The 24,290-nt window shown below is 47.2% G+C and overlaps 1 protein-coding gene and 1 non-coding gene across 3 annotated transcripts in view; one reads left to right on the forward strand and one right to left on the reverse strand.

Moving 5' to 3' along the window:
* LOC140388059 (copine-8) overlaps positions 1 to 24,290 on the forward strand; it is a 544,832-nt gene that overhangs the window by 122,837 nt on the left and 397,705 nt on the right. For both annotated transcript variants that reach the window (XR_011934073.1, XM_072471659.1), the window contains exons 3-4: positions 19,681 to 19,727; positions 22,159 to 22,262. Coding sequence is in view for 1 of the 2 variants with exons in the window: in XM_072471659.1 (XP_072327760.1) it covers positions 19,681 to 19,727; positions 22,159 to 22,262 (151 nt within the window). In the remaining variant the exon portion in view is untranslated. The remainder of the gene's footprint in view (positions 1 to 19,680; positions 19,728 to 22,158; positions 22,263 to 24,290) is intronic.
* On the reverse strand, positions 9,950 to 10,149 carry LOC140388704 (U2 spliceosomal RNA). The gene has a single exon (XR_011934260.1). It is a non-coding gene; the product is annotated as a U2 spliceosomal RNA (small nuclear RNA).

Consider the following 24,290-nt stretch of genomic DNA (forward strand, 5'->3'; position numbering starts at 1 on the left):
CAGCAACCCAGTTAACCCCCCCCCCCCCCCCCCGCTAGATCCCAAGCTAGCGTAATTGCACCCCCCATGTTGCTCCCAGAAGTCAGCAAACTCTGGTCGACCTCGGCTTCCCCCCGTGACCTCGGCTCACACTGTGCGAGGCCCCCTCCTTCCTGCTTCCCTGTTCCCGCCATGATTACCATAGCGCGGGAACAAAGCCCGCGCTTCCCTTTTGGCCCCGCCCCCAATGGCTGGCACCCTCAGCTCCTCATCCTCCCTCAGCCCCTCCCCCACGACATGGGGAAGAGAGAGAAGTTACAGGGTCGCAGGTTTAACAACTTGGGAAGTCCTCTCTTCCCCCTTTTCCCCCCTTCATCCCACAACTTCACCCCCCTACTTTTGTCCCAAACGTTCTTTTTCTGGCCCGCTCACTCCAGCTTCTCCTCGACAATAAATGTCCACGCCTCATCTGTCGTTTTGAAGTAGTGGTGTTTCCCTAGATGTGTGACCCACAGTCTTGCCGGTTGCAGCATTCCGAATTTGACCTTCCTTTTATGCAACACCGCCTCGGCCCGATTAAAGCTTGCCCTCCTTCTTGCCACCTCCGCACTCCAATCTTGATATACGCGGATCACCGCATTCTCCCACCTACTGCTCCGAGTTTTCTTTGCCCATCTGAGGACCATCTCTCTGTCCTTATATCGGAGAAATCTCACCACTATGGCTCGAGGAATTTCTCCAGCCCTCGGTCTTCGCGCCATAACCCGATAGGCTCGCTCCACCTCCAGCGGACCCGTCGGGGCCTCCGATCCCATTAACGAGTGCAGCATCGTGCTCACATATGCCCCGACGTCCGCCCCTTCTGCACCTTCGGGAAGACCAAGAATCCTTAGGTTCTTCCTCCTCGCATTATTCTCCAGCACCTACAGCCTTTCCACACATCTTTTGTGTTGTGCCTCGTGGATCTCCGTTTTCACCACCAGGCCCTGTATGTCGTCCTCATTCTCAGCAGCCTTTGCCTTCACGACCCGAAGCTCCTGTTCCTGGGTCTTTTGCTCCTCCTTTAGCCCCTCAATCGCTTGTAATATCGGGGCCAACAGCTCCTTCTTCATCTCCTTTTTGAGTTCATCTACACAACGCCGCAGGAACTCTTGTTGGTCAGGGCCCCATATTAAACTGCCTCCTTCCGACGCCATCTTGCTTTGTGCCTGCCTTCCTGGCCGCTGCTCTAGAGGATCCACCGCAATCCGGCTACTTTCCTCTCTTTTTTCCATCCGTGTCCAGGGGGGATTCCCTTCTGGATTACCGCACAGTGTTATTTGCCGTTAAAATTGCCGATGGGGCTCCTATTAAGAGCCCAAAAGTCCGTTCCACCGGGAGCTGCCGAAACGTGCGACTCAGCTGGTCATCGCTGCACCCGGAAGTCCAAGCCATTCTTCTTAATGCTCTTCAGGACCCTGAGAAGCCTTTTATCATGTTCTTCCCGTGTTGATCCCCAAATGATTATGTCATCCACATAAACTTTGACTCCTGGAATCCTTTCAACTCTGTGCTCATGGCACAATGAAAAATTTCTGAAGCAGAAATTATGCCAAATGGCATCTTTAAGAAGCAATATCTTCTGAAGGGTGTGTTGAACGGACATAACTTTGTGCTTTCTTTGTCTAATTTAAGCTGCCAGAAGCCTTGCGAAGTGTCTAACTTACTGAAGCATGTTGCTCCTGCCATCTTGCATGTTATTTCCTCTCTTTTTGGTATCAGATAATGGGCGTCATTCTCCGACCCCCCGCCGGGTCGGAGTATGGCCGTTGGCCGCTGTGAATCCCGCCCCCGCCCCCGCCGAAGTCTCCGGTACCGGAGATTGGGCGGGGGCGGGAATCGGGCTGCGCCGGTTGGCGGGACCCCCCGCTGGATTCTCCGGCCCGGATGGGCCGAAGTCCCGCCCAGGAATTGCCTGTCCCGCCGACGTAAATCAAACCTGGTATTTACCGGCGGGACCAGGCGGCGTGGGTGGGCTCCGGGGTCCTGGGGGGGGGCACGGGGCGATCTGACCCCGGGGGGTGCCCCCACGGTGGCCTGGCCCGCGATCGGGGCCCACCGATCCGCGGGCGGGCCTGTGCCGTGGGGGCACTCTTTTCCTTCCGCCTCCGCTACGGCCTCCACCATGGCGGAGGCGGAAGAGACTCTCCCCACTGCGCATGCGCGGGAAACTGTCGGCGGCCGCTGACGCTCCCGCGCATGCGCCGGGAAACTGACAGCGGCCGCTGACGCTCCCGCGCATGCGCCGCATTTCCGCGCCAGCTGGCGGGGCAACAAACGCCATTTCCGCCAGCTGGCGGGGCGGAAATCACTCTGGCGCCGGCCTAGCCCCTCAATGTTGGGGCTCGGCCCCCAAAGATGCGGAGCATTCCGCACCTTTGGGCCGGCGCGATGCCCGTCTGATTGGCGCCGATTTTGGCGCCAGTCGGCGGACATCACGCCGTTGGGGGAGAATTTCGCCCCTAGTTCTTGACTAGTTAAAATAATTTATTATAAAATAACTGCGTGGTAAAGATAACTGGAATAAATATATAACAATCTACTAACACTAACTAATAATCCTAAAGCTACTGCAAAATATGTCTATCCACCAAAACGACTTACTCCCAACTCCCCGAGGCACAGAGCCACATGGTAGGTTTACACTGCCACATGGTGGTCAGTGGTCATGTACATTATTATATACAAGCTGGCGTATGCATATCATCACAGAGTCCACTGGGGGACAGTCTATCTAATGCTTGTTTAATAAAATGTTTTCAGGTAATTGTGAGCTAGATATTCATTGGTATAGTTCAGTTGAGATTTTATTGAGAGAAGATTTAAAGTGCTCCTTGTAGGAGGAAAAGAACATTATACAATTTATGCAGTAGCATATACATTTATGCTCCCATTTTATGAAGTGATGAGTTGTTAAAGGGGAAATTATTTTTGAAAGAAAAATTAATTTAGGGGAGTATTCTGAAGTCAGCTGTGGTCAATCAAAAACCATACCCATCACTTCATCATTTGTGTTGCAGGATACATGCCAACACGAGGAGTCCCTTGAGCCTGTTCCACCATTTGGTGAGATCATGGCTGATCTGAGACTTAACGTCACATGCCTGACCTTTGCTCCATATCCTTTAATGCCTTTGGTTCACAGAAATCTGTCGATCTCTCATTCTGATAAGTCGCCTCTGTGCTCCCTCCAGGGCCAATACAACCGTCCCATGGTATGGTGCCTAGAACTGCTCACAATATTCCAGGTGTGATCTAACTTGGGCGTTATATAAGCTGAAGCATGGCTTCTTGTTCCCACGGCCTCGAGAACTAAATTCAAGCACCTGATTGGTTTTTTGATTTATCTGTATCTGTTCATGACATTTTAATGATCTTTGTCCATAGAACCCAAGTCTCTTTGCACCTCCATTGGTTCTAGCTCTTCACTGGTTCTATTTATTTTAGGTCTAAATTGGATGCCCTCACATGTGTCTACATTGAAACCCATTTCCACAATTTTTCCCATTCTCTTAACCTGTCAACATCTCTTTGTAATGTTTTGCTTCTATTTACAATGCCGCCTATCTTTGTGAATTGGTTCAGTGGTTTTATATTCCATCATCTAAGCTGAATATTTGAGGCCCCAACACAGATCCTTGTGGGACACAATCAGTCACATCCTGCTAATTGTCCATTATCCCGACTCCAGACAGTTTCCTAACCGGGTTAATCATTTTCCTTTAATTCCATGATCTTCGACTTTAGCTAATAGTTTCTTATGAGGGACTTTATCATATGTCTCCTGAAGTCCATATAAATATCATCCATAGACATTCCACTCTCTACAACTTTAGTCATATCTTCAAAAGATTCTTTCAGATTCATCAGGCATGACCTACCCATTACAAATACACACTAGCTCTCTTTGATCAACTAACAATTTAAGATGTTCAGTCGCTCTGTTCAGAATGATATACTCTTGTAATGTGGCAGTTACAGGCTAACTGAAATATAATTACCTGGGTTCCCTCTTATCTTTTCTTAAATAGTGGGGTGATATGTGTCATTTTCAATCTAAAGAAACTGTTCCAGAATTAAGAGAAGTTTGGAAGATTAAAGGTAGGGCAGCTTTAATATAATTAATACCTTGGGCTGGAAACCATCTGGTGTTGGAGATTTGTCACTCTTTTGTGCCGTTATTTTCTTTGTTACTGTTATTCTGATCTGGGCAAGTCCTGCCCATGATTCAATATGAGCTTCCTCGGGATGCCTGACATTTTGACCCATCCCTCTCCTGTAAATATTGTTGTGGAGTAATTATTTGGCATGTCTGCCACTTCCTTATTTTCAGTGACATTATCACTGTTATCACTTTTTAAAGAGTCCACATTGCACCTGATCACCCTCTTTTTTCTCACATAATCATACTTTTTGTGTTGACTTTGAATCCCTGACAAGTTTCTTTTAATGCTCCCTTTTTGTAACTGTTTTGTTTTTGTAGGTTACAGGTTTGCCAGGGTCGCCTGATGACTCATTTAAATGTGCATATCTGGATCTCACCCAGCAAGATCCAGATCGCGACATCTCGCGAGATTCCATTGAATCTCGCAATGCGATTCAAGCATCGCACATCTTGCGAGAGGCATCTCGTGAGATTCAATGGCCTCATCCTGACACCAGGGTCATCCATACTCAAATCTTTAGCTCCCTTGTCTCCCCACAGATGCTGCTAGACCTGCTGAGATTGTCCAGTATTTTCTGTTTTTGCTACAGAAAGCAAACCTCTGCAGCTCCTTTATGCCCGCAGCAGCCTCTTTCTGATGCATTTATAAGTTTATGAAGTATACCATATTTTTATTGGAATATAAACTCTACTCTTCAGGTCGATAAATCTACATTTTCAAACCACGTAGTTTCAGACTGAGTTATCTCATCAGGCCTCCATGACAAAATCTTGCTCCTGCTTTCTGCTTCATTTTGGTCACACATTTCCCTTTTGTTTTCACTTTCAATGTTCAGTCTTATTTTTTCTTCTTTGAAGAGATTCCTTTCTAAACTCCCTTGCGTTTTCCCTTAACAATTTTGTGCTGCCAGGTCCTGCCCTTCTAGGGGACCTTGTTCCTGACGTTACCCGAAGAACTCTCCATGGACGTATCATCAAGTCTTGATTGGCAAAGCTAGTTGGAGCACAGGCTTTTGAGTTGCTCACCTCCCAGGCAGATTCGCAGCATCTGTGATGACGCTGGCATCCTGCTGAGCACAGAAACCATGCCACGATACAGTGTGTGGGTGCATTCCCAGGAGCCTGGAATGCGGATTGGGTTGGCTGAGACTTAGATTTATGCTGAATATCAGGATAATGAATGCAAGACCTGAACACCGACACTGTAATATTAAACTTGGATAATGCCTATGTATAATGATGTGACCCCGAGTAAATGCCATTCATTTTGAAAACTGCGACCACTAAATAAGAAGTGTTGGGCACTGTACTTACCATAGAAGGTGCAGGGCAGCAGGGTTGCGCAGTGGTTAACACTGGGACTACGGTGCTGGGGACGTGGGTTCGAATCCCGGTCCTGGGTCACTGTCCATGTGGAGTTTGCACATCCTCCCCGTGTTTGTGTGGGTTTCACCCACACTACCCAAAGATGTGCTGGTTAGGTGGGTTAGCCACGCTAAATTGCCCCTTAATTGGAAAAAATGAACTGGGTACTCTAAATTTGTAATAAAAAAACTATAGAAGGTGCAAATTAGTGTAACAATTCAACTTAATTTTTGTTTTGCGAGGTTTATTTTAGCTTTCTTTCATAATGTTGGCACTTGTCTCTAAACATAAATTGTCACAAACTCTGGGCGGGATTCTCCGACCCCCTGCCTTGTTGGAGAATCGGCGGCGGGCCGCGCGAATTGTGCCACGCCGCCCCGATGCCGGGACGCGATTCTCCGCAGAGCGGGTGAATCGGCGTCATTGGGGCCAGCATGGTCGGCGCGGCGACGGTTGGGGTATGCGACGACTCTCCGGCCTGGGCCGACACGGGCCGGCGCGACGATTCTCCGGCCCCGATGGGCTGAGCGGCCGTCATCAAAAAGCCGAGTCCCGCCGGCGCCGTTCTAACATCCTCTGAACCAGCGGGACCTCGGCGTTGAAGAGTCCGGGGGCAGCCCATGGTGGGGGGGGGAGGGGGATCCGACCCCGGGGGGGCCTCCGTAGTGCCTGGCCCGCGATCGGAGCCCACCAATCGGCGGGCCGGCCTCTCTGTTCCCCGGCCTCCTTTCCTCCGTGCCGGTTCCTGTAGCCCTGCGCCATCTGGCGTTGAGGCCGGCGAGGGGAAGAAGGCCACTGCGCATGCGCGCACCCCGCGGCGCCGGGTTCAGGCCCGGATCGGCAGCTGAAGCGGCGTGGGCCACTCCAGCACCATGCTAGCCCCCTGTGGGCCAAAGAATGGGGTCCCAGAACGGGCGCCGACGCCAGAGTAAAACACTCCCGTTTTTACGCCGGCTTCGGCACTTAGCCGCCCGATGGGAGAATCCCGCCCTCTGTTCCTGGTAAAAAGTCTCGAAAGGAACATGAATTGGAGATTCAGCAATGGAGTCTCTAATCAGGGGTAAGTCAGGAGCGTTGCAAATGCAACATACTTTGTACTTTTTCTGCTGAATTGTACCATCATCAAGTGATTGGACGAAGGCTCCCGCGTCAGCCTAAAAATGGGATCGGCGCTGTTTAGCAGACTCGTTATGAGTCCTGGGTCCTGCCCCGCTGGCCAGAATGGGCTTCCCGTCCCACAATAGCAGGGACGTGCAAATACCCAATATGCCTGCATTTGCCTGTGATTCGCCGTCCCCCCTGCCAGGAGTCACATGAGCATGATTTGGTGCAAGTATTTAAAAACAGATGCCTGGCACCATGGCCTTTGAGGAGGAGTAATGAAGCAAGTACCTTTCAGTTTGGTTTGGGATTGCTGGGGGGGTGGGGGGGGTGGCGGTGGGGGGGGGGGGGGGTGTATGTCTGGTGACCTGGGGCTAGTGGGAACCAATTTGGTGGCAAGGGTGTGGACTCAGGAGGGGCTCCCCTTGGGATCGGGTGTCGTACCTGAATCTCCTATTGTTGCTGTGAAATGCGAGCAGCCCACTCCTCAGGTGTGATTTTCAGGCTCCTGATTGTTTAAACTGTTGAATGCTGACAGTCTCCTTGAAATGCTCTGAGGTCTCCTGATCATGTAGATATCCATTTACCCCACCCATCTGGAAACCCTCATGCATCAGCACTCTCATCAAACGGATGGGTGGGCCAAGCTAGCTCATAGGACCACCAGTGTTGGGCCACCTCATTGGACTCCTTGGATGCACAGCTGCACAGCAGATGGAGCAGGGGATTAGCAGAGCTTACTCCACACAAATGTCACGAGCGCCAGTGGCAGCTGAACCCTCATTGGCACACAGACTCTGTCATCAGTGAGACTATTAGCTAACCCACTCCTAAACCTCACATATTTTTACCTGGCTCTGCAGGTTAATGGTGCCCCACTGGTATCACACCATGTGAGTGCATGAAGCCAGGGCCTCCCAGGAGACCTGAACACCTTCCTTTTTAAAAAAAATTTAGAGTGCCCAATTCATTTTTTCCAATTAATGGGCAAGGTAGTGTGGCCAATCCACCTACCCTGCACATCTTTGGGTTGTGGGGGCGAAACCCAGGCAAACACGGGGAGAATGTGCAAACTCCACACGGACAGTGTCCCAGAGCCAGGATCGAACCTGGGACCTCGGCGCCGTGAGGCAGCAGTGCTCTGTAATTTGACCCTTGCCTTCAGCGAGTAAACTATATTGCCTCAGTCATGTCCCTCTGTGACTATGCCATGCCCCAGTGCCTCGGACATGTCCCTCTGTCTGGTTACGATCCATCAGCATCTGGCCAATGCTCTCAATGCTCTCAGCCATGACCCTTTGTGAGTGGGTCAAGCTGTGAAGTGCCGTAGCAATGTCCATGTGCACCTGAGATATGTCTGCCTCTGGATGGGCCCTCCTGTCCTGTGCCCCAGTCATGGTCAATGCAGTGTGATCCAAGTCTTGGCCATCTTCACACATGGCTCTAGCTTCTTGCTTGAGGCCTTCCACAACGGACGCAACCCTGCAGTGTTAGCCTGGCTGCCACACAATGTTGGGACCATCTCCTGCACCTGAAGGCAACTGGATTCCTCCAGCTGGAGTTGCAGGTGCTGGAATGTTGCTGCCACCCCCTCCTGTACATTCTGGCTGGATTTGCATCTGGATCTTTTCCAGAGGCGTGCCGTGTGTCTTGGGGGCAGCTGTTCCAACGTGCAGCTGCTAACGTGTCCAACCGAGGTGATCGTGTCTGCGCTGGTGGATAGTACAGGTGATTGCAGTGCCGACAAATCTGTGCCTTCTCCGGAGCTCTGTGCCAAATGTTCTAAGGAGCTGGATGGGGGTCATCTACCCCGGGTGGTCTGACCTCTGGTAGGGATCCTGCAATGCAAAGGACATGCGGTCACATCTTGGACTGGACAGGACTTTGGGAGATGGAAGACTCAATTGAGATAGGACACCTGGACAAAGTTGCATTGGACTCTTTCTCGGCACATGCCAAACTCTATAAAAGCCACTGCCCTCTTCTTGGCCTCCCTGCAAATTCCATGGCCTGTTTTTCTAAGGGGGTGAGGACTTATGGCTCCAGCAGGTCCCGGCTGTCTTCTGACGCTCCTTTCTATTATGTCATGCTTTAGCCTTAAAGGACATTGTGAGACGCTGGTACACCTGATGTGGTGGGATTTCTAATTGGTGGCATATTTGGAAAAGGCGCCTGGCCAAATCGGGTAGGGGCTTGTGTTGGGGATTCCTGGAGGGTGGATTCTGAGGGACATTCTGGGAATATTACAGGCATATAAGGGTCTTGGGGAGATGGCTAGGGTCAGGGCAGGATCAATGTCAGTGTCACACAGGTGGTTACTCACCCTAGTAGCTCGAAGGGGGTTGTTCATCTTCTTCCTGCATTGCATGCCAATGTTTCTGTTGAGGCTGCCAGCAGTCCGTATCTGCCACCTCATCCCAGGTTTGGTTCATGACTGCTGGCTGGTGCCTTTGCCCCACCCTGAGGAAGGGGGTGCCCCTCCTTTCCTCGCCGGGTCCAGCAAGCAGTCAATATCGACATCCAGAAATCTTGGAGCTAGTCTTCTGTGCAGCCATCTTCTTGGCTGGAATGACAGTCTGGGGTGAGTGGAGTGCTTAAAAGCTAATCGACCGTGCCAAGCTAACAAGGTGATTCGCAACTCCAGCGATCAGTTGCCTGGAGAATCAGGAATCTGGCGCGATTCAAGTGGGCAGCGTGCTGGTCCATCTGAAGGTGGGGAATTTTGACTCTCCAGAGCTCCTAGCACCAATGGGGACCACTGCAGTATTAATCTAATAAACACTATCTTAATTGATGCATATTTTCAGTTATATTGGATTTCATGGAATGAGAAATGCTAATTGAAACCCTTTGAAATTATCACTTTTGCACGACTTGGATTAAAGATGATTTTCTGCCAGACTAACCACAGCTTTTGACACACAATAGTATGTTAGAGGTGTCAGCTTTGTGTTCAGAGTGCCAGGAAAAACCTCACTAAGAATTCATAAGCAGGTGACATCTTTGCTATTCTTGAGATCCTCTGTTACATGCTTAAAAGTTTTAACTCAACAGAAATGGACATAATTGGAAGAACAAATTTGTGGTTGAGAGTTTGATGAGTGGAATCAGCTGGAAGCACAGAATCTGATTGGCGTTTTTAAAGAACGGGTTATGTTGACGAACGTAATTATTTTCTTGAATTGGTCGGTAAGATTGAGGAAGTGTGCGTTTGCTTTAGAAACATGGGCTCAGATTTCCATTCCTGCGTCAGCTGCGCAGAGAGGGGATGATTCCTGGTTCTGCAAACCCAACCTTGAAAAATGGTCGCTTGCAGTTTGGATTTGCCAGGGCTCAGAGTGTGGGTCAGGGGCGAACCCCTAATCCAGCTCCTCGCCTGCTCCAAAAACCAATTCAAATTGAATCCAATTCATGGTCCCCACAAGAGAGACGTACCAAATCTGAGCCAAAAGGCTCAATCTACACTACACTTGATCTTAGCCAAAAGGCCGAGAAGCGATGGATTTTCATTAATGAAGGGAAGACTGGATTGGATGTCACGCCCATTGTGTCTGGAGCCATCACCCTTTTACCTATTCCCCCCATGCCAACACATCTCGTATCCTTTGACAGTTCCGTGACAGCATTGACAGTTCCTTGACAGCACAACAGTTCTTTGATAAGCTGAACACTTGCTTGACAACTTTGACAGTTCTTTGACAATTCTTTTACAGTTTTGACAGTTCCAATGAGTTTTTGCACTTTTTATGTACAATCATATTTACTTTTAGCAATGCAAAAGGTTGCCTTATCCGAGGAAGGATGTTCTTGCTGAGGGAGTGCAGCAAAGGTTGTTTCTTGGGATGGTGGGACTGCCATATGAGGAGAAACTAGGTTGGTTAGGATTATATTCATTGGAGTTTAGAAAAGTGAGAGGGGATCTCATGGAAGCTTACAAAATTCTAACATGATTAGACGGATAGATTCAGAAAGAGTGTTCCCGATGGTGGGGGAGTCCAAACTAGGGGTCATAGTTTGAGGATCAGTGGTAAAGCCTTTAGGATTGATGTGAGGAGAAATGTCTTCACCCAGAGAGTGAGTGAAATGTCTTCACCAAGAGAAAGGTAGTTGAGGCCAAAACATAGTTTAATTTCAAGAAGAAATTTTATAGATTTCATAGCATTTACAGTGCAGAAAGAGGCCATTTGGCCCATCGGGTCTGCACCGGCTCTTGGAAAGAGCACCCTACCCAAGGTCCACACCGCCACCCTATCCCCATAGCCCAGTAACCCCACCCAACACTAAGGGCAATTTTAGACACTAAGGGCAATTTATCATGGCCAATCCACCTAACCTGCACACCTTTGGACTGTGGGAGGAAACCGGAGCACCCGGAGGAAACCCACACACACATGGGGAGGATGTGCAGACTCCGCACAGCCAGTGACCCAAGCCGGAATCGAACCTGGGACCCTGGAGCTGTGAAGCAATTGTGCTATCCACAATGCTACCATGCTGCCCAAATTGGAAATTAGATATAGCTCTTGGTGCTAAAGGGATATGGGGGGAAGGTGGGATCAGGGTATTGAACTTGATGATCAGCCACTATCATAATGAATGGCGGGGCAGGCTCGAAGAGTCGAATAGCCTCCTCCTGCTTCTATTTTTATGTATGTTTCTATGTATCTCCCAAAGGGTGACTTACCTATTCCAAATGACCCCTGGTACCCACCTCCATCTCACACTGCCCCTCACCCCAAATGGTCCAATGGGGTGTCTTACCTCTTCAAAGGGGTACGTTGGCTGTCCAATCAAATGCACCAAGTTCAAATGTCCTCTTACATATTCTAAACTGCAGACCTTGGGATTCACGTTCCTAATCTACCAAACTTACACATTAGTGGGGGCAGTTGATGATTTAAAAGGTCCACTACTCCAAACTGCACACGTGTGAGCCCCAGCCCGATTCCAGTCCCACCTCTGTGAAAATAGGCAAATGTTGTGTTTGGGTCTGGACTTCCAATTTATAGCAATATCCAGGTTTTTGCCATGATGGAGATCCTCTCTATCTTACCTTTTCTCTATTGTGGCGAAAATCAGGGCCATGGTCAGAAAGGTTTGGAAGGGTAGAATAATTGCACCAGTGACTTTTCCTGACCTAGTTAATGGCCCAGATTCTGCTGGCAAGGGGCATCCGAATGAGTGCCCTGTTCAACCTATTTATGCTAATTTTAATTTAAAAGTTGTTTTGCCCATTCAATTATGGGAATTGAAAGCTGATGACAGCATGGCAAAAGGATATCTGAGATTGGCGAGCAACAGGACAAGCAGTGTAATCCTTTCCTCAGTGAGATTTAAGAATTGAGAAATAAACAGAGGGAGGAGTGTGAATCAGAGTGGGTAAATTTAATGTAAAAATCAGGAATGGAAAGAGGAATAAGGAGAATTAAGAAAGATTGGGCGGAGAGACGAAAATGAGACAAAAAGGTAATGTTAGAATTTATTTTTTAAATTACAATTTGACATTTAAAAAATCTGCACCAATAATTCACACACTGAAGGAATGAGCCTCCACACTTTCAATTGTTCACTCTCTGGGCAAGACAACTTTATTGGCAGTCATTAACGATTATAAAAATGTTCTCAATTGTGGCAGTCTTCGGGGTACCAGGACAGCTAGAGCTATCCATGGGGATAGGGGTGGACACCCTAGCATTTGCCTCCCTGATCACCCACCTGCTCGGCTGGCGATTGGCAGCACCACCCAAGGCTGCTGACTGGCTGTCCGCCCTGGTAAATTCCTCAAGAGAGAGAAAATAAAGTACGCCATTAGAGGGTCGGAGGAAGGCTTTCATAAAATGTGTTGGCTATTCACCAATTTGTTCCAAGATCTGTTTGTAACCAGCAGACAATAAAGTGGGGGTGGGGAGGGTGGTGGGTGGAGGAGGTAGACGGGGGAGGGAGGGGAACACCAGAGCAGAGCACAAAACAAGGACGGGAAAGGAAGAGGTGGGGGGAGAGTGGAAAGGGGAGAGGGGGGGGGGCGCAAGGGGGAGGGTGGCACGGGAGGAACAAACCACAGGAAAGCGGGCAGGTAGAAGGGAGGAGGTGGGGACAAGAGGGTGTGGGGGAAGAAACCACAGGAAAGAGGGCAGGTTGAAGGAGGGAACTGGAAGGGACAAAGAGCAGTAGGTAAAAACAGCCATAGGTGGTGAGCACACGCAACGGAGAAGCCCCCCCCCCCCGCCCTCCAGCACAGCCCAGTGCCAGGAGGCAACCACGGCAACCAAGGCAGGGGGCAAAACCGCACAGTGGTACTGTCTGACCACCAGGAGACTCCCTCCCATAACTAGATTCTCAGGGGCCCCCGTGATCCAGAAGGCATACCTTGGGCAGCTGTATGGCCCAGTGGGCAATCAGCTGCCATTTCTTCTCTAAACTTTTCCATTTTTCTTTTGTATCTTTCTCTACGTTTGATAATCAATGCTCCAATTCACAATTGCTGATTTGCAATTCACAACCACAGGTTACTGGCTGATTTGCACATTAATAACAGAGTGCATTGTTTACACGCTATCCCCCGCCCACTTCTTACATCATCAAAATGTTAATTTCATGGTCTAAATAAAACTACATTTTCAGTCATTCATAATGTACTTTTGAGGGAACCTATTGGACAGTATATAACACAGCCCAAGGATACTGTTATCAGTTATTCCATTAAAAGCACTTGATTTTCCATTAGCAAATAAATCAGTTCCATTACATGCAAAGTAAAGTTAGATGCCATATCTTGTATAGTATATTTGTAGTGCCATGTAACTTCAGACTTTATCATTTACAGTATTCCGACTGGAAGACAAGACCGCTTTTGTTTGTGTTCAATTTTGCCTATCTTGGGAACTGATTTTAAACAATCTTGTTTTCCTGCTTTCTAATCATATGGTTTTATCTTATTGTATAAGCATGTAATCTTTACATATTTGACTGCTGTAATTGATTTAGCATTGATTACCAATTGCGTCAAAGCATTCTAATAAATTGGTGTGAAAAAGATTGTTTTAATCTACAGCCTTATGCATTTGAAACTTACCTTACGTTCAGCACCTCTTACCTTTGATTATTCTACCAATGAAAAAGTCTATTTTATTTTGTCTTTATCTTGTCCATCTCTTTAAAGCATCAATTCCCGCCGCAATTTTCTGGATTTGTGAGAGTGACCTTGTTGCTCTAGGCCAATCATCCTCAAAGGTGTTTGGCTGCATACCCTTGTTCAGATTTAACAACTTTTTTGCAATGCTGACAGGCAATTTCTTTTCTTAATTACCTCTCTAGTGGCCACAAGTTTTGTAAATCATTATAGTTACACCATGCAAATAAACGTATGCCTACAGAATTCCTTAACGTTAGTGTGGCGAATGAGATTGTTTGTTGGAGCCTAAATAGATGAAGTGGGGGGGAAATGGGTGACAATTTCAACCTTTGAGCATACATAAAGTGATGTTACTCTGATTTAATTCCAGTGAGTGCTGAAAATCCTCTTTCACCAAGGTACGTGTGACAAAGGGCATCAAAGCCTTGCCAGCACTGTCTAGAAACATAGGGTCTGTGTGCTCTTGGACCCAAAAATCTGCAAATTGCTTTTGTTGGAACTCAATCTTGAATGTGCCATTAGTTTCTATGTCAAGGAGGATGTCTTGTTCTTCTATTCCTTCTTGTGCCATGAGAATTGTAGGAAAATTTGAGAAAGGGTAACCCAAATCCAGTTTTTTGAGTTGTCTGTCAGGTTGGAATTAATCAAGTAATTGGCATGTCAGTTCAGTGAGATGTTGCTTGCTGTCACTTTCAATGCTGCCCCCCAAGTTTCTCTCATTATTCATCTGGAATTCGGGCAGGCTAGGAAATATTTCAGCTTTCTCCTCCTCCAGACAACAAACCAAAAATTCCAGCTTTTTAATAATGACCTCAATTTTGTCCTGGACATTGAAATATTTGCACTCAGCCCTTATTTTCCTCATTTGAGAGAAAGAAATATCTGACAAGGCACCTGGGAATAAGAGCCAGGCACGTCATGCAGGCACTCATTACCAACTCATTAGGGCAGCACAATGGATAGCACTGTGGCTTCACAGCGCCAGGGTCCCAGGTTCGATTCCCCGCTGGGTCACTGTCTGTGCGGAGTTTGCACGTTCTCCCCGGGCGGGATTCACCCAACGGGAGGCTAAGTGCTAACGCTGGAGTAAAAACCAGAGTGTTTTACTCTGGCGTCGGTGCCCGTTCCCCTATTCTCCCCCCTCTGTGGGGCTAGCAGGGGCATCGCTTGATTTACGGGGGCGGGCCTCGGCGTGGCGTCAGAGACCCAGCGCCACGTAAAAGACACGGCGCCTTTGGTCCCGTGCATGCGCAGTTGGGCTGGCGCCAAGTAGCGCATGCACGGTGGCCGTCCTCCCCCAGGCCGCCCCGAACAAACATGGCGGATGGATCCAGGCTCACCGGCGGAAGAAAGGAGGCCCGCCGACAGAGAGGCTGGCCCGCCAATTGGTTGGTCCCGATCGCGTACCAGGCAACTCCGGAGCCTCCCCCCCCCCCCCCCCCCCCCGGGAACGGAGCCCCCCCTGCCTCCCCCACAGGCCGCCCCCGAAGCCTTCTTGACGAGTACTCGCCGGCAGCGACCAGGTGGGAACGGCGCCCGCGGGACTAGGCCGTTTACGTGCTGCCACTCGGCCCAGCCGGGCCAGAGAATCGCCGCTCGCCGTTTGCGGCGATTCTCCGAGCGACCCGCCGTGATTCGCGCGGCGCTGGTTTCAGGGGGGGGAGAATCACGTGCGGGGGTCGGGGTGGCGTTTCACCCACCCGGCGGGGAGGGGGGATGGTGGAGAATACCGCCCCCCCGTGTCTGCGTGGGTTTCTTCCGGGTGCTCCGGTTTACTCCCACAGTCCAAAGACGTGCAGGTTAGGTGGATTGGCCATGCTAAATTGCCCTTAGTGTCCAAAAAGGTTAGGAGGGGTTATTGGGTTACGGGGATAGGGTGGAAGTGAGGGCTTAATGTGGGCCGGTGCAGACTCGATGGGCCAAATGGCCTCCTTGTGCACTGTATGTTCTATGTTCTCAACTGCTCCACCACTTTCCCTCCCAATTACAGCTCCTCTTGCTCACTCCCTGGCTCACGCTGCCCCTACCCTGATCCCACGTTCAGAGTGAGGGTTGGGTGAGGGGTTGTTGAGGGAAGTGGTGAGCAGGAGGGGAGGAGGAGAGCAGGAGGATCAGGGGAAGGAAATGGTGAATGTGAGTGGTGGGGGAGGCTAACGGCGAGCATGGGGTCGGGGGAGGCAGCGAACGAGAGTGTTGTGGGGAAGTGACCAAAATGAGTGGCAAGTGGGAGAGTTGAAATGGAATGGTAGGCGGAAGGTTCAGGGGAAGGGAGTGGTGTATTGGGAGGGTCAGGGGCGGGAGGCGAAGTGGCCTGAAGAGAAGTGTCAAGGAGAGAACCAGTGGTTTGTTTTAAATAAGACTACCTACGCAAGCAACAATTAACTTCATGAGCAACTAATGTAAGATAATCAGTTGAACTTGTAATGAGGCTCATTTACATTTGATAGAAGTGACATACATCCATACACAGAGGCCCGTCCTCTGCAAACAAAAGAAATATGTTCAAGCCTTTGTTAAATTACCCAGGCACTTGGGGAGCTTTAGTTCTCTATTGTTTTCTAAACGGCAACACCTCGGTCAATCAGAGTCATCTTGCCAACCAATCAGCACCTTTTTCTCCTGTAGTATAAATTTGATTTTTTTAAAAGTATTTTTATTCTCCTCCTTTTTCACGTTTTCTCTCAATTTACACCCAATAACAATAAACAATAATCAGTAACGAATGCAATGTAAATCCCCATATCAATAACAACGATCCCATCCTCCCATCAAACCCCCAAACATTAGCCAGCATGTTAACATAAACAAATAACAAAAAGGAATCAGGAATCATCCATAGTCACATTAACACATACAGCACCCCTCCCCCTGACCCTCGCAGCCTCCCCCACCAATGTTCGATGTAATTCAATTCTCTAAAGTGCATAATGAATAACGCCCATGAATTGTCGAACCCCTCCATCCTTCCCTTCAGTTCAAATTTGACCTTCTCAAGAGTCAAGAATTTCAGCAGGTCCCCCCGCCTCGCCAGGTTGATCTCCACCTTAACTGGATCCGCCTTCGGGCGATCACGAGGCGAAGGCTACAACATCTGCCTCCGCACCCGTTTCCAACCCCGGTTGGTCCGACACCCCGAATATGGGACAGCGTCAAAACGCGGGCATTTCACTCTGGACTTTCCTTAAGAAAGCTCTGGCTGCGGATATGGGGCCCTGCACTTCTGGTCAGGAGGCTGCACATGCGCACAGTGGTGGCCTGCGGCATGGGACATGGTGGACTCGCACCACGGAGCAGCACCAGTAACGTAGGTCCCCCCGAGATCGCGTGCGCCCGCAGATCAGTGCCGCCATTCTCTGCCCCGGCCGTCCATGAGGCCCCCCCCCCCCCCGGTGAAGGATCCCCCTGCCCACCACGAGGCCGGCCGCAGACTGAGTCCGCAGAGCCACGCCGATTTCCCGATGGGTGAGACCATGAGAGACCCACGCCTTCGGGAACTCAGTCAGTTACACTTGGAGAATTGCGGGGGGGGCCTCTGTCAATGGATCCCGACCTGCGCCGCGTAGACAGCGCCCGCGCGATTCGTGGCGATTCTCTGGGGACTGGAGAATCGCAGGAGTGACGTCGCGCCGGATTTCGGCGTCAAGGCCCATTCTCCGCCCCCACGCTGATCACGATTTTGCCGCGGAGGCTCGGAGAATCCCGCCCAGGACCTCCCGAGGGCCCAGGTCCTGTTTCACGTGCACCTCTTTAGGGATTACCCTGAACACCTCCTTCCAGTAATCCTCCAGCTTTCGACAGGACCGAAACATATGAACGCGGTTTGCGGGCCCCCCCGCAACGTTCACACACATCTTCTACCCCCTCAAAGAGCCGGCTCATCCTCGCCCTTGTGAGGTGTGCTCTATATACTACCTTCAGCTGTATCAGCCCCAACCTCGCGTACGAGGTGGAGGCGTTCACCCTCTGGAGCACCTCACACCAGAACCACTCCTCCATACCCTCTCCCAACTCTTCCTGTAGTATAAATTCTTATGGCTGTTTCAAATTTGGCATTCCTTCATTTGTCCTGATAAGTACAAAATTAAAAGCTTTGAGCAAATGTCTCTCTTTTCAACAATGTGTATTTATTTCTGTATTTGTAGTTTTTACTAAGAATGTATTTACTTATTTATTTTTGTAGCTGTAGTTGTGAAGGAGGCGAGATTTACAGTATTCATTTATCTGCAGTAGTAGTGAATAAGGGAAACACTATTTATTTACACTCCTACGGCTGAACATTTCTGGTTCTTTCAATGTGGGGGTGTTGACAGGAGGATTGTAAGTTGGGTCCTGCTTTACCTACTAGATTCTGATGGTGCTTATTTCGGGGAGGTATGGTCAGGGGACGGGACTCCTGATCTGGTGAAATACATCAAGCGAAAGCAGGCATACCAAATTTAGGGCTCATTTCAAATATGCTGTCACTTTAAGGAAATTAGAAAACCAGCAACAGTTCAGAGAGAATACATTTTTTATATTTGTTCCATGGGGTGTCTTGATAATCTGCCCCATTGATGTACGTTTAAACCAGGGTCATTTTCAGAGACACTTGGAGTCCAGATGCTGAGCCCACAGATTTTTAGCCTCCTGTTTTATTTGAAGTGTTCTTTTGTACACCATGTTATGGGAAATGTGGCAGTAATTTACATGTAACTTCATAGAACAATGTATATATATATAATTTCATGTAAGGTTTACCCATACATTTGTGCAAATGCATATTTTTAAAACCTTTATCTGTTATGCACAATTCTATGTTTATAATTCGTCATGTATTGTATTTTGTGCGTGTTTCTCATCCTCAAATCCATTCCTCATTATTCTATCACTTAACTGATGGAGAGCCACAATTTTTAAATCTAGAACCCATAAACTAAAGCCATAACTTCCGAGTAATTGCAATCACAGTCGGGTAGCCGGGGAGGTCGAGAGGGTAGTTGGGGGAGGGTGAATGTGTTGTCTGGGTTCGGGAGGGTAGTTGGGGTTGGGGGGGGGTGTAGTTTAGGGACAGCCGGGTGGATCCACAGGGTAGTTGGGGCGAGGGAGTTTGGGGGTCACTCAGGGAGTTGGGGTGGGGCTAGTCGAAGATTTGGGAGGGTAGTTGAAGGGGTGGTGTGTGTAGTTGTGTGGGTAGGAGGATAGTTGTTGCAGCGGGCAGCTGAGTAGGGTTTAGGGTGGTGGTCGGGAGGGTTGTTGGGGGTCTAGTTGGGGGTGGTCAGCGGGTGGAGATAGAAATGGCTTAAATTCTTCTAACTTTTCCTGAGCAATTATTCTGTTAAGAGAACTGGAAGCATCCGAAATGCACAATTTAACTTGGGAGCATTGGATAGTTCTCAGTGCAGAGTAATAGCACATTGTAAGTTTGAACTTCCCATTGTGTGAGAACTTCTGGGGGGTCCTCTCCTGGAGTACATCAGAGGTATGTCCCTATCCATTTAATAGCCCCCTTCCTGCACTCCCAGGAAATTAGCAGTTATGTGTGAAGTGTACACATTATTTATTTTGTACTTTAGGGGATTTATTTTCATCATTGACCGTAACCGACTTAACCTGTTTCATTGGTATGCAAAAGTAATTATTCCTACTAATTTAATCTTTTCATGTGTATTCACTTAATTGGCATAATTTAAATATACCCTATGGAGAACCAATTTCATAATATGAACAACAAAGTTAATCTTAACCTAGTATCCCTAATTTCATGTTGGCTATTCCAGAAATCATGTACTGGGACAAATGTATGAAACAATTTGTAATGTAGTTTTTTTTACACCATATGTATGAGCTGTAAAGGTAGCTTATGTCATGCTGTGGTGATAATTGTAATTAATCTTCATATCTGTGCATTGTTTTCCTGCAGTTTGTGTTTTGTATTTGCAAGGAATTGGGAACAAAGAGTGGAGAGAGGTATGTAAGCAATCATGCAAATTATAACAAATTCTGCATTTTAAACATTAATAATGGTTAAAATTGAGCATCAAAGCGACCACTAGAGCCATTAAATAAAAGTAAACAGGTTAAACCTTTGGGTGGAATTCCGCGAGGGCAGTAGTAGTTAGAGCGAGCATTAAATGTAGCTGATGGATTATTATTTATAATCTGCCAAGGGATAAGAACATACTGCATGAGCCTTTTTGCCATTCCCTTCCCTGATGTTTAGTGGAGTGAGATTTCAGCATGACCCAGTGATGTACCAGTGACTCTAGACATATTTCCAGCTTTGGAGTCATTTGCAGCGTTTACATGTGGAAAATTAACACCGTTGTTTGCCAGGTTTCCCACTATTTTCATTGTTCACATGTCGGGACTACCTGATGGCCTCCATGGGCCCGGAAGACAACTCCTCTCTGACACTCAGTGGCTTATCTCCGCTTGCCCAAGATCTGATGGGGCTAGTGGGTAGTCAGTGGAGAGGCTGAAAGATCAGTCCTAACAATGTTAAGTGTGAGAAAATTTCTCTGAACTTTCCCTTAGTTTTTTGAACAATCTTAACTTTGTTTTTTTTTGGTTATAGGGATTAACCATAGCTCAGTAATACTCTCGCCTCTCAGTCCAAAGTCATGAGCTCAAATCCCATTTGAGATTTGAGCTTAAAACATTTAACCCGACAATTGCAATCTTGAAGGACCTCCATCTTTTGAATGAGACGTTGAACTACGTCAGCTAGATGCAAAAGAATGAGGGGAAGTAGTCGAAGAAGAGCAGGGCAGTTCTCCCCAGTGTCCTGGCCAAAATCTAGCCATCAATCGACACCTTATAACAGATGGGGCTCTTTGGTTGTTGCGATTCACTTTTCCCGCCTACTGCACATCAACACCCGCAGGGTTCCTGGCGATGTCGAGTGGTTACAATGGGAAATCCCATTGGCAAGTGGCAGGAAGATAGAATCCTGCCATCAGTAGATGCTGCGCCGCTAAGAAACACGCGGCCGGGGAACTGGAGAATCCCACCCATGATCTGGAACCTTACTGTTCACATTAAAACACTGACCACGCTGTAAAGTGTTGAGGTCATGGAAGGCGCTATACAGAACTCAATCCTTTTATTTTCTTTTACTGGAACTCCAGTTAGTGGAAATAGCTGTTCCCTGCATATGTTATCAATTTCTTCTCGGTTGTATGATTTTCCCACAGTTCGCTCCAAATCATCAAAATCCAGTGCGAAAGACTGTGGAATTTGAAATGTTCAGCGCAACTCATGTTTCTGTGATCATTTTACTAATTTTCAGGCATTCAAGAAGACTCTAAAAACTAATTTTCTTCAGATGCTCGGACACTAATAAGAAAGCCTTTGAATATAATATTCATAATATACTAAGACTGACTACTGTACACCAATATCACTCGTAAATGGTTTTGTACAATTTATTTTAAAGTAATTTTCCATATTTTAGAATTGGGCTACTTGCAGGAGGGACTGGACACTTTGCTTAAAATGCCTAATTTTTGTGGTAATCACTAGCTCTATGAAGAAATGGCACTAATTATTTACCAAACTTAAGTATATCAAAGAATAGTTATATCTCTAAAGACGAATTTGCTTTGAGAAATATTACGTTCCAAAATGTTGCCTGATTGTGCTGATCCATGGCGGATTTTGCATAGAGCGATGTGCAAATGATTTGAGCAGGAATTTGAGAAAATAAACATAAATAAACCCCAAAATAGGTTTAATTTTGAGTGAACAAAGCTGAAACTCTATCCACTTTATATTCATTTCTGTCACTATTGAGATAATACTTTGAAATCTCTGTTAAACTCATGAACCAGAGGCTTAACCTGAAGTTAAACATCCAATTTCAATTAACCTCCTCTTGTAATTATGCATGAGTTTTTCATAATTAATGTTGAATACAATATTTGTTAATGTCTATGAAACCAAGTTGGACTATGAGAATTGCTTGGCATGCAATATTTATCAGTATTACATAGGCTTATGCTTGTGTTTACTTTTCCACTAATAGTGGAGAATGGGAAATTTGGCTTAAAATTTCTGAATTGGGCATTTAAATTCAGTGGCTGATTTCTCTGGCCGTTCGTTGGCAGTGGGATTCTCTGGTCCCACCACCAGTGCATCCTTACTGCAGTTTTTCCGGCAGCTTGGGGTGGCTTCAATGGGAAAGTGGTGGGAGCAGAGATATGCGTGCCGCATCCCGCTGCCAAGCCATCCACGGCTGGGAAGCCGTAGAATCCCGCCGAGTATATGTTTCTTATTCACTGCGCTTATATATAAATCTCGATTATACTTTTTGGCACATTTGTTATGCTTTCGCCTTCCTGAAAATGTCAGAAAGTGCATAAGATGGTGCTCCAAATTAAATATATATTTTTTTCAACAGTACGGAAGAACAGAAGCTATCGACAATACATTGAACCCAGATTTTGTACGAAAATTCCTTCTAGATTACTTCTTTGAAGAACGCCAGAATCTCCGATTTGATCTGTATGTATATACGCTTTAAAGATCCATAGCTAGAAGATAATTTTTATTTTATTAAAGATGATTAATATCCACTCTCATTGAAAATATAACAAATATTGCTCATTATTTTAACCTACTTTAAATCGCTTTGATGATACAGAACTTGAGTATTGTTGAAAACAGAATCATGCTATGGAAGCTTTTCACCCCTCACTCATCAGGGCAGATGTAAGAATACTAAATTTCAAAGGGAGCAATAATTTATATTGCATAAGAAAAGGATGCTGATAGGTTGGCAAGTCAACACCGATTGGTCTGATAGGCCTCTCTGATGCTGCATCCTGTGCAGAATTGTACCCTTTCTTTTGATTTGTTTCTTCTCATTCTTCCTACCAAAATGAATTGCTTCACACTTCTCCGCATTATATTTCATCTGCCACTTGCCTGCCCATTTCCCCAGCCGATGTTCTCTTGAAGCCTTTCTCACAATGCTTCCAGGTTTTATGATGTCCACAAATTTTAAAATTGTGCTCTGTATATCCAAATCTGAGTCATTATTCTACTTCAGGTAAAGCAGTGGTCCCAGTGTTGAGCTGAGAATGCATACCAGTATGATAAACAACTGTTCACCATGACACTATTTCCTGTCACTTGGCCAATTTCATATTCATGTCCCTATTGTCTCTTTCATTCCATGGGCCTTAACTTTGCTCACTAGTCTGTTACGTGGCACTTTATTAAGTACCTTTGGGAAGTCTATGTACACCATGTCAACCACATTTCGCTCACCAACACTCTCTATTACCTCACTAAAATAGCCAAACAAGTCAGTAAAAGTTTTCCCTTAAAAAAATCCAAACCAACTTCCCTTAATTAATCCACATCCGTCCGAGTGACTATTCATTGTGTCCCAAATCATCGTTTCTAAAAGCTTTCCCACCACCAAGGTTAAACTGATTATGATTTCCATCCTTACTTCCTGAAGTATCCTTGAATGCATCGGATCTGATCCTGGTGACTTATCCACTTTAACTTCAGCCAGCTTATCTAATAACTCCCTTTCATTAGTTATATAAAATTAGGTGCAAAGGATTAATTTAGTATCTCAGCCATGCCCCACCTGCATGTGTGAATCCTTTTCTAGGAGCCTACTGGGACTATTCCTTTTCTTTATTCCTTCACCGGAAGTGGACATCACTGGATAGGTCCATCATTTATTATCCATCCCTAATTGCCCTTGGGAAGATGGTAGTGAGCCTCTTTCTTGAACTGCTGCAGTTCATGTGGTGTAGGTACACCCAGTCTTGTTAGAAAGGGAGTTCTAGGATTTTGACCCAGTGACAGTGAAGGAATGATAATATAGTTCCAAGGGGAACTTGCAGGTGGTGGTGTTCCAATGCATCTGCTGCCCTTGGCCTTCCAGGTGTTAGGGGTCGCAGGTTTGGAAAGTGCTGTTAAAGGAGGCCGATGAGTTGCTGCTGTGCATCTTATACATGGTATTGTTGACACTGCGCAGCATTGATGGATGAAATAAATGTTTAATATGGTGGATGAGTGGCCATTAAAGACTGCTTTTCCCTGGAAGGCATTGACCTTGAGTGTTGTTGGAGCTGCACTCACCTAGGCAAGTTGAGAGTATTCCATCACACTCCTGACCTTTGTCTTGCAAATGGTGTACAGACTTTGGGGAGGCAGGAGGTGACTTACACGCCACAGGATTCCTAATCTCTGACCTGGTCTTGTAGCCACATTATTTATGTGGCTGGCCCAAATAAGTTTCTGGTCATTGGTAACACCCCATCCCCCCCAAGATGTTGATGATGGGAAATTCACCAATGATAATGTCATTGAATGTCATGGGGAGCTGGGTACATTCTGTCTTGTTGGAGACGGTCATTGCCTGGCACTTGTGTGGATTGAATGTTACTTGCTACTTTTTGCCCTAAGCCTGAATGTTTGCCAGACCTTGCTGCATATGGAAATGGATTGCGTCAGTGTCTGAGGAATCACAAATGGTGCTAAACATAGTGAAGTCATCAGTGAACATCT

Source organism: Scyliorhinus torazame, chromosome 13 (genome assembly GCF_047496885.1).
Source record: "Scyliorhinus torazame isolate Kashiwa2021f chromosome 13, sScyTor2.1, whole genome shotgun sequence".
Taxonomy (NCBI): domain Eukaryota; kingdom Metazoa; phylum Chordata; class Chondrichthyes; order Carcharhiniformes; family Scyliorhinidae; genus Scyliorhinus; species Scyliorhinus torazame.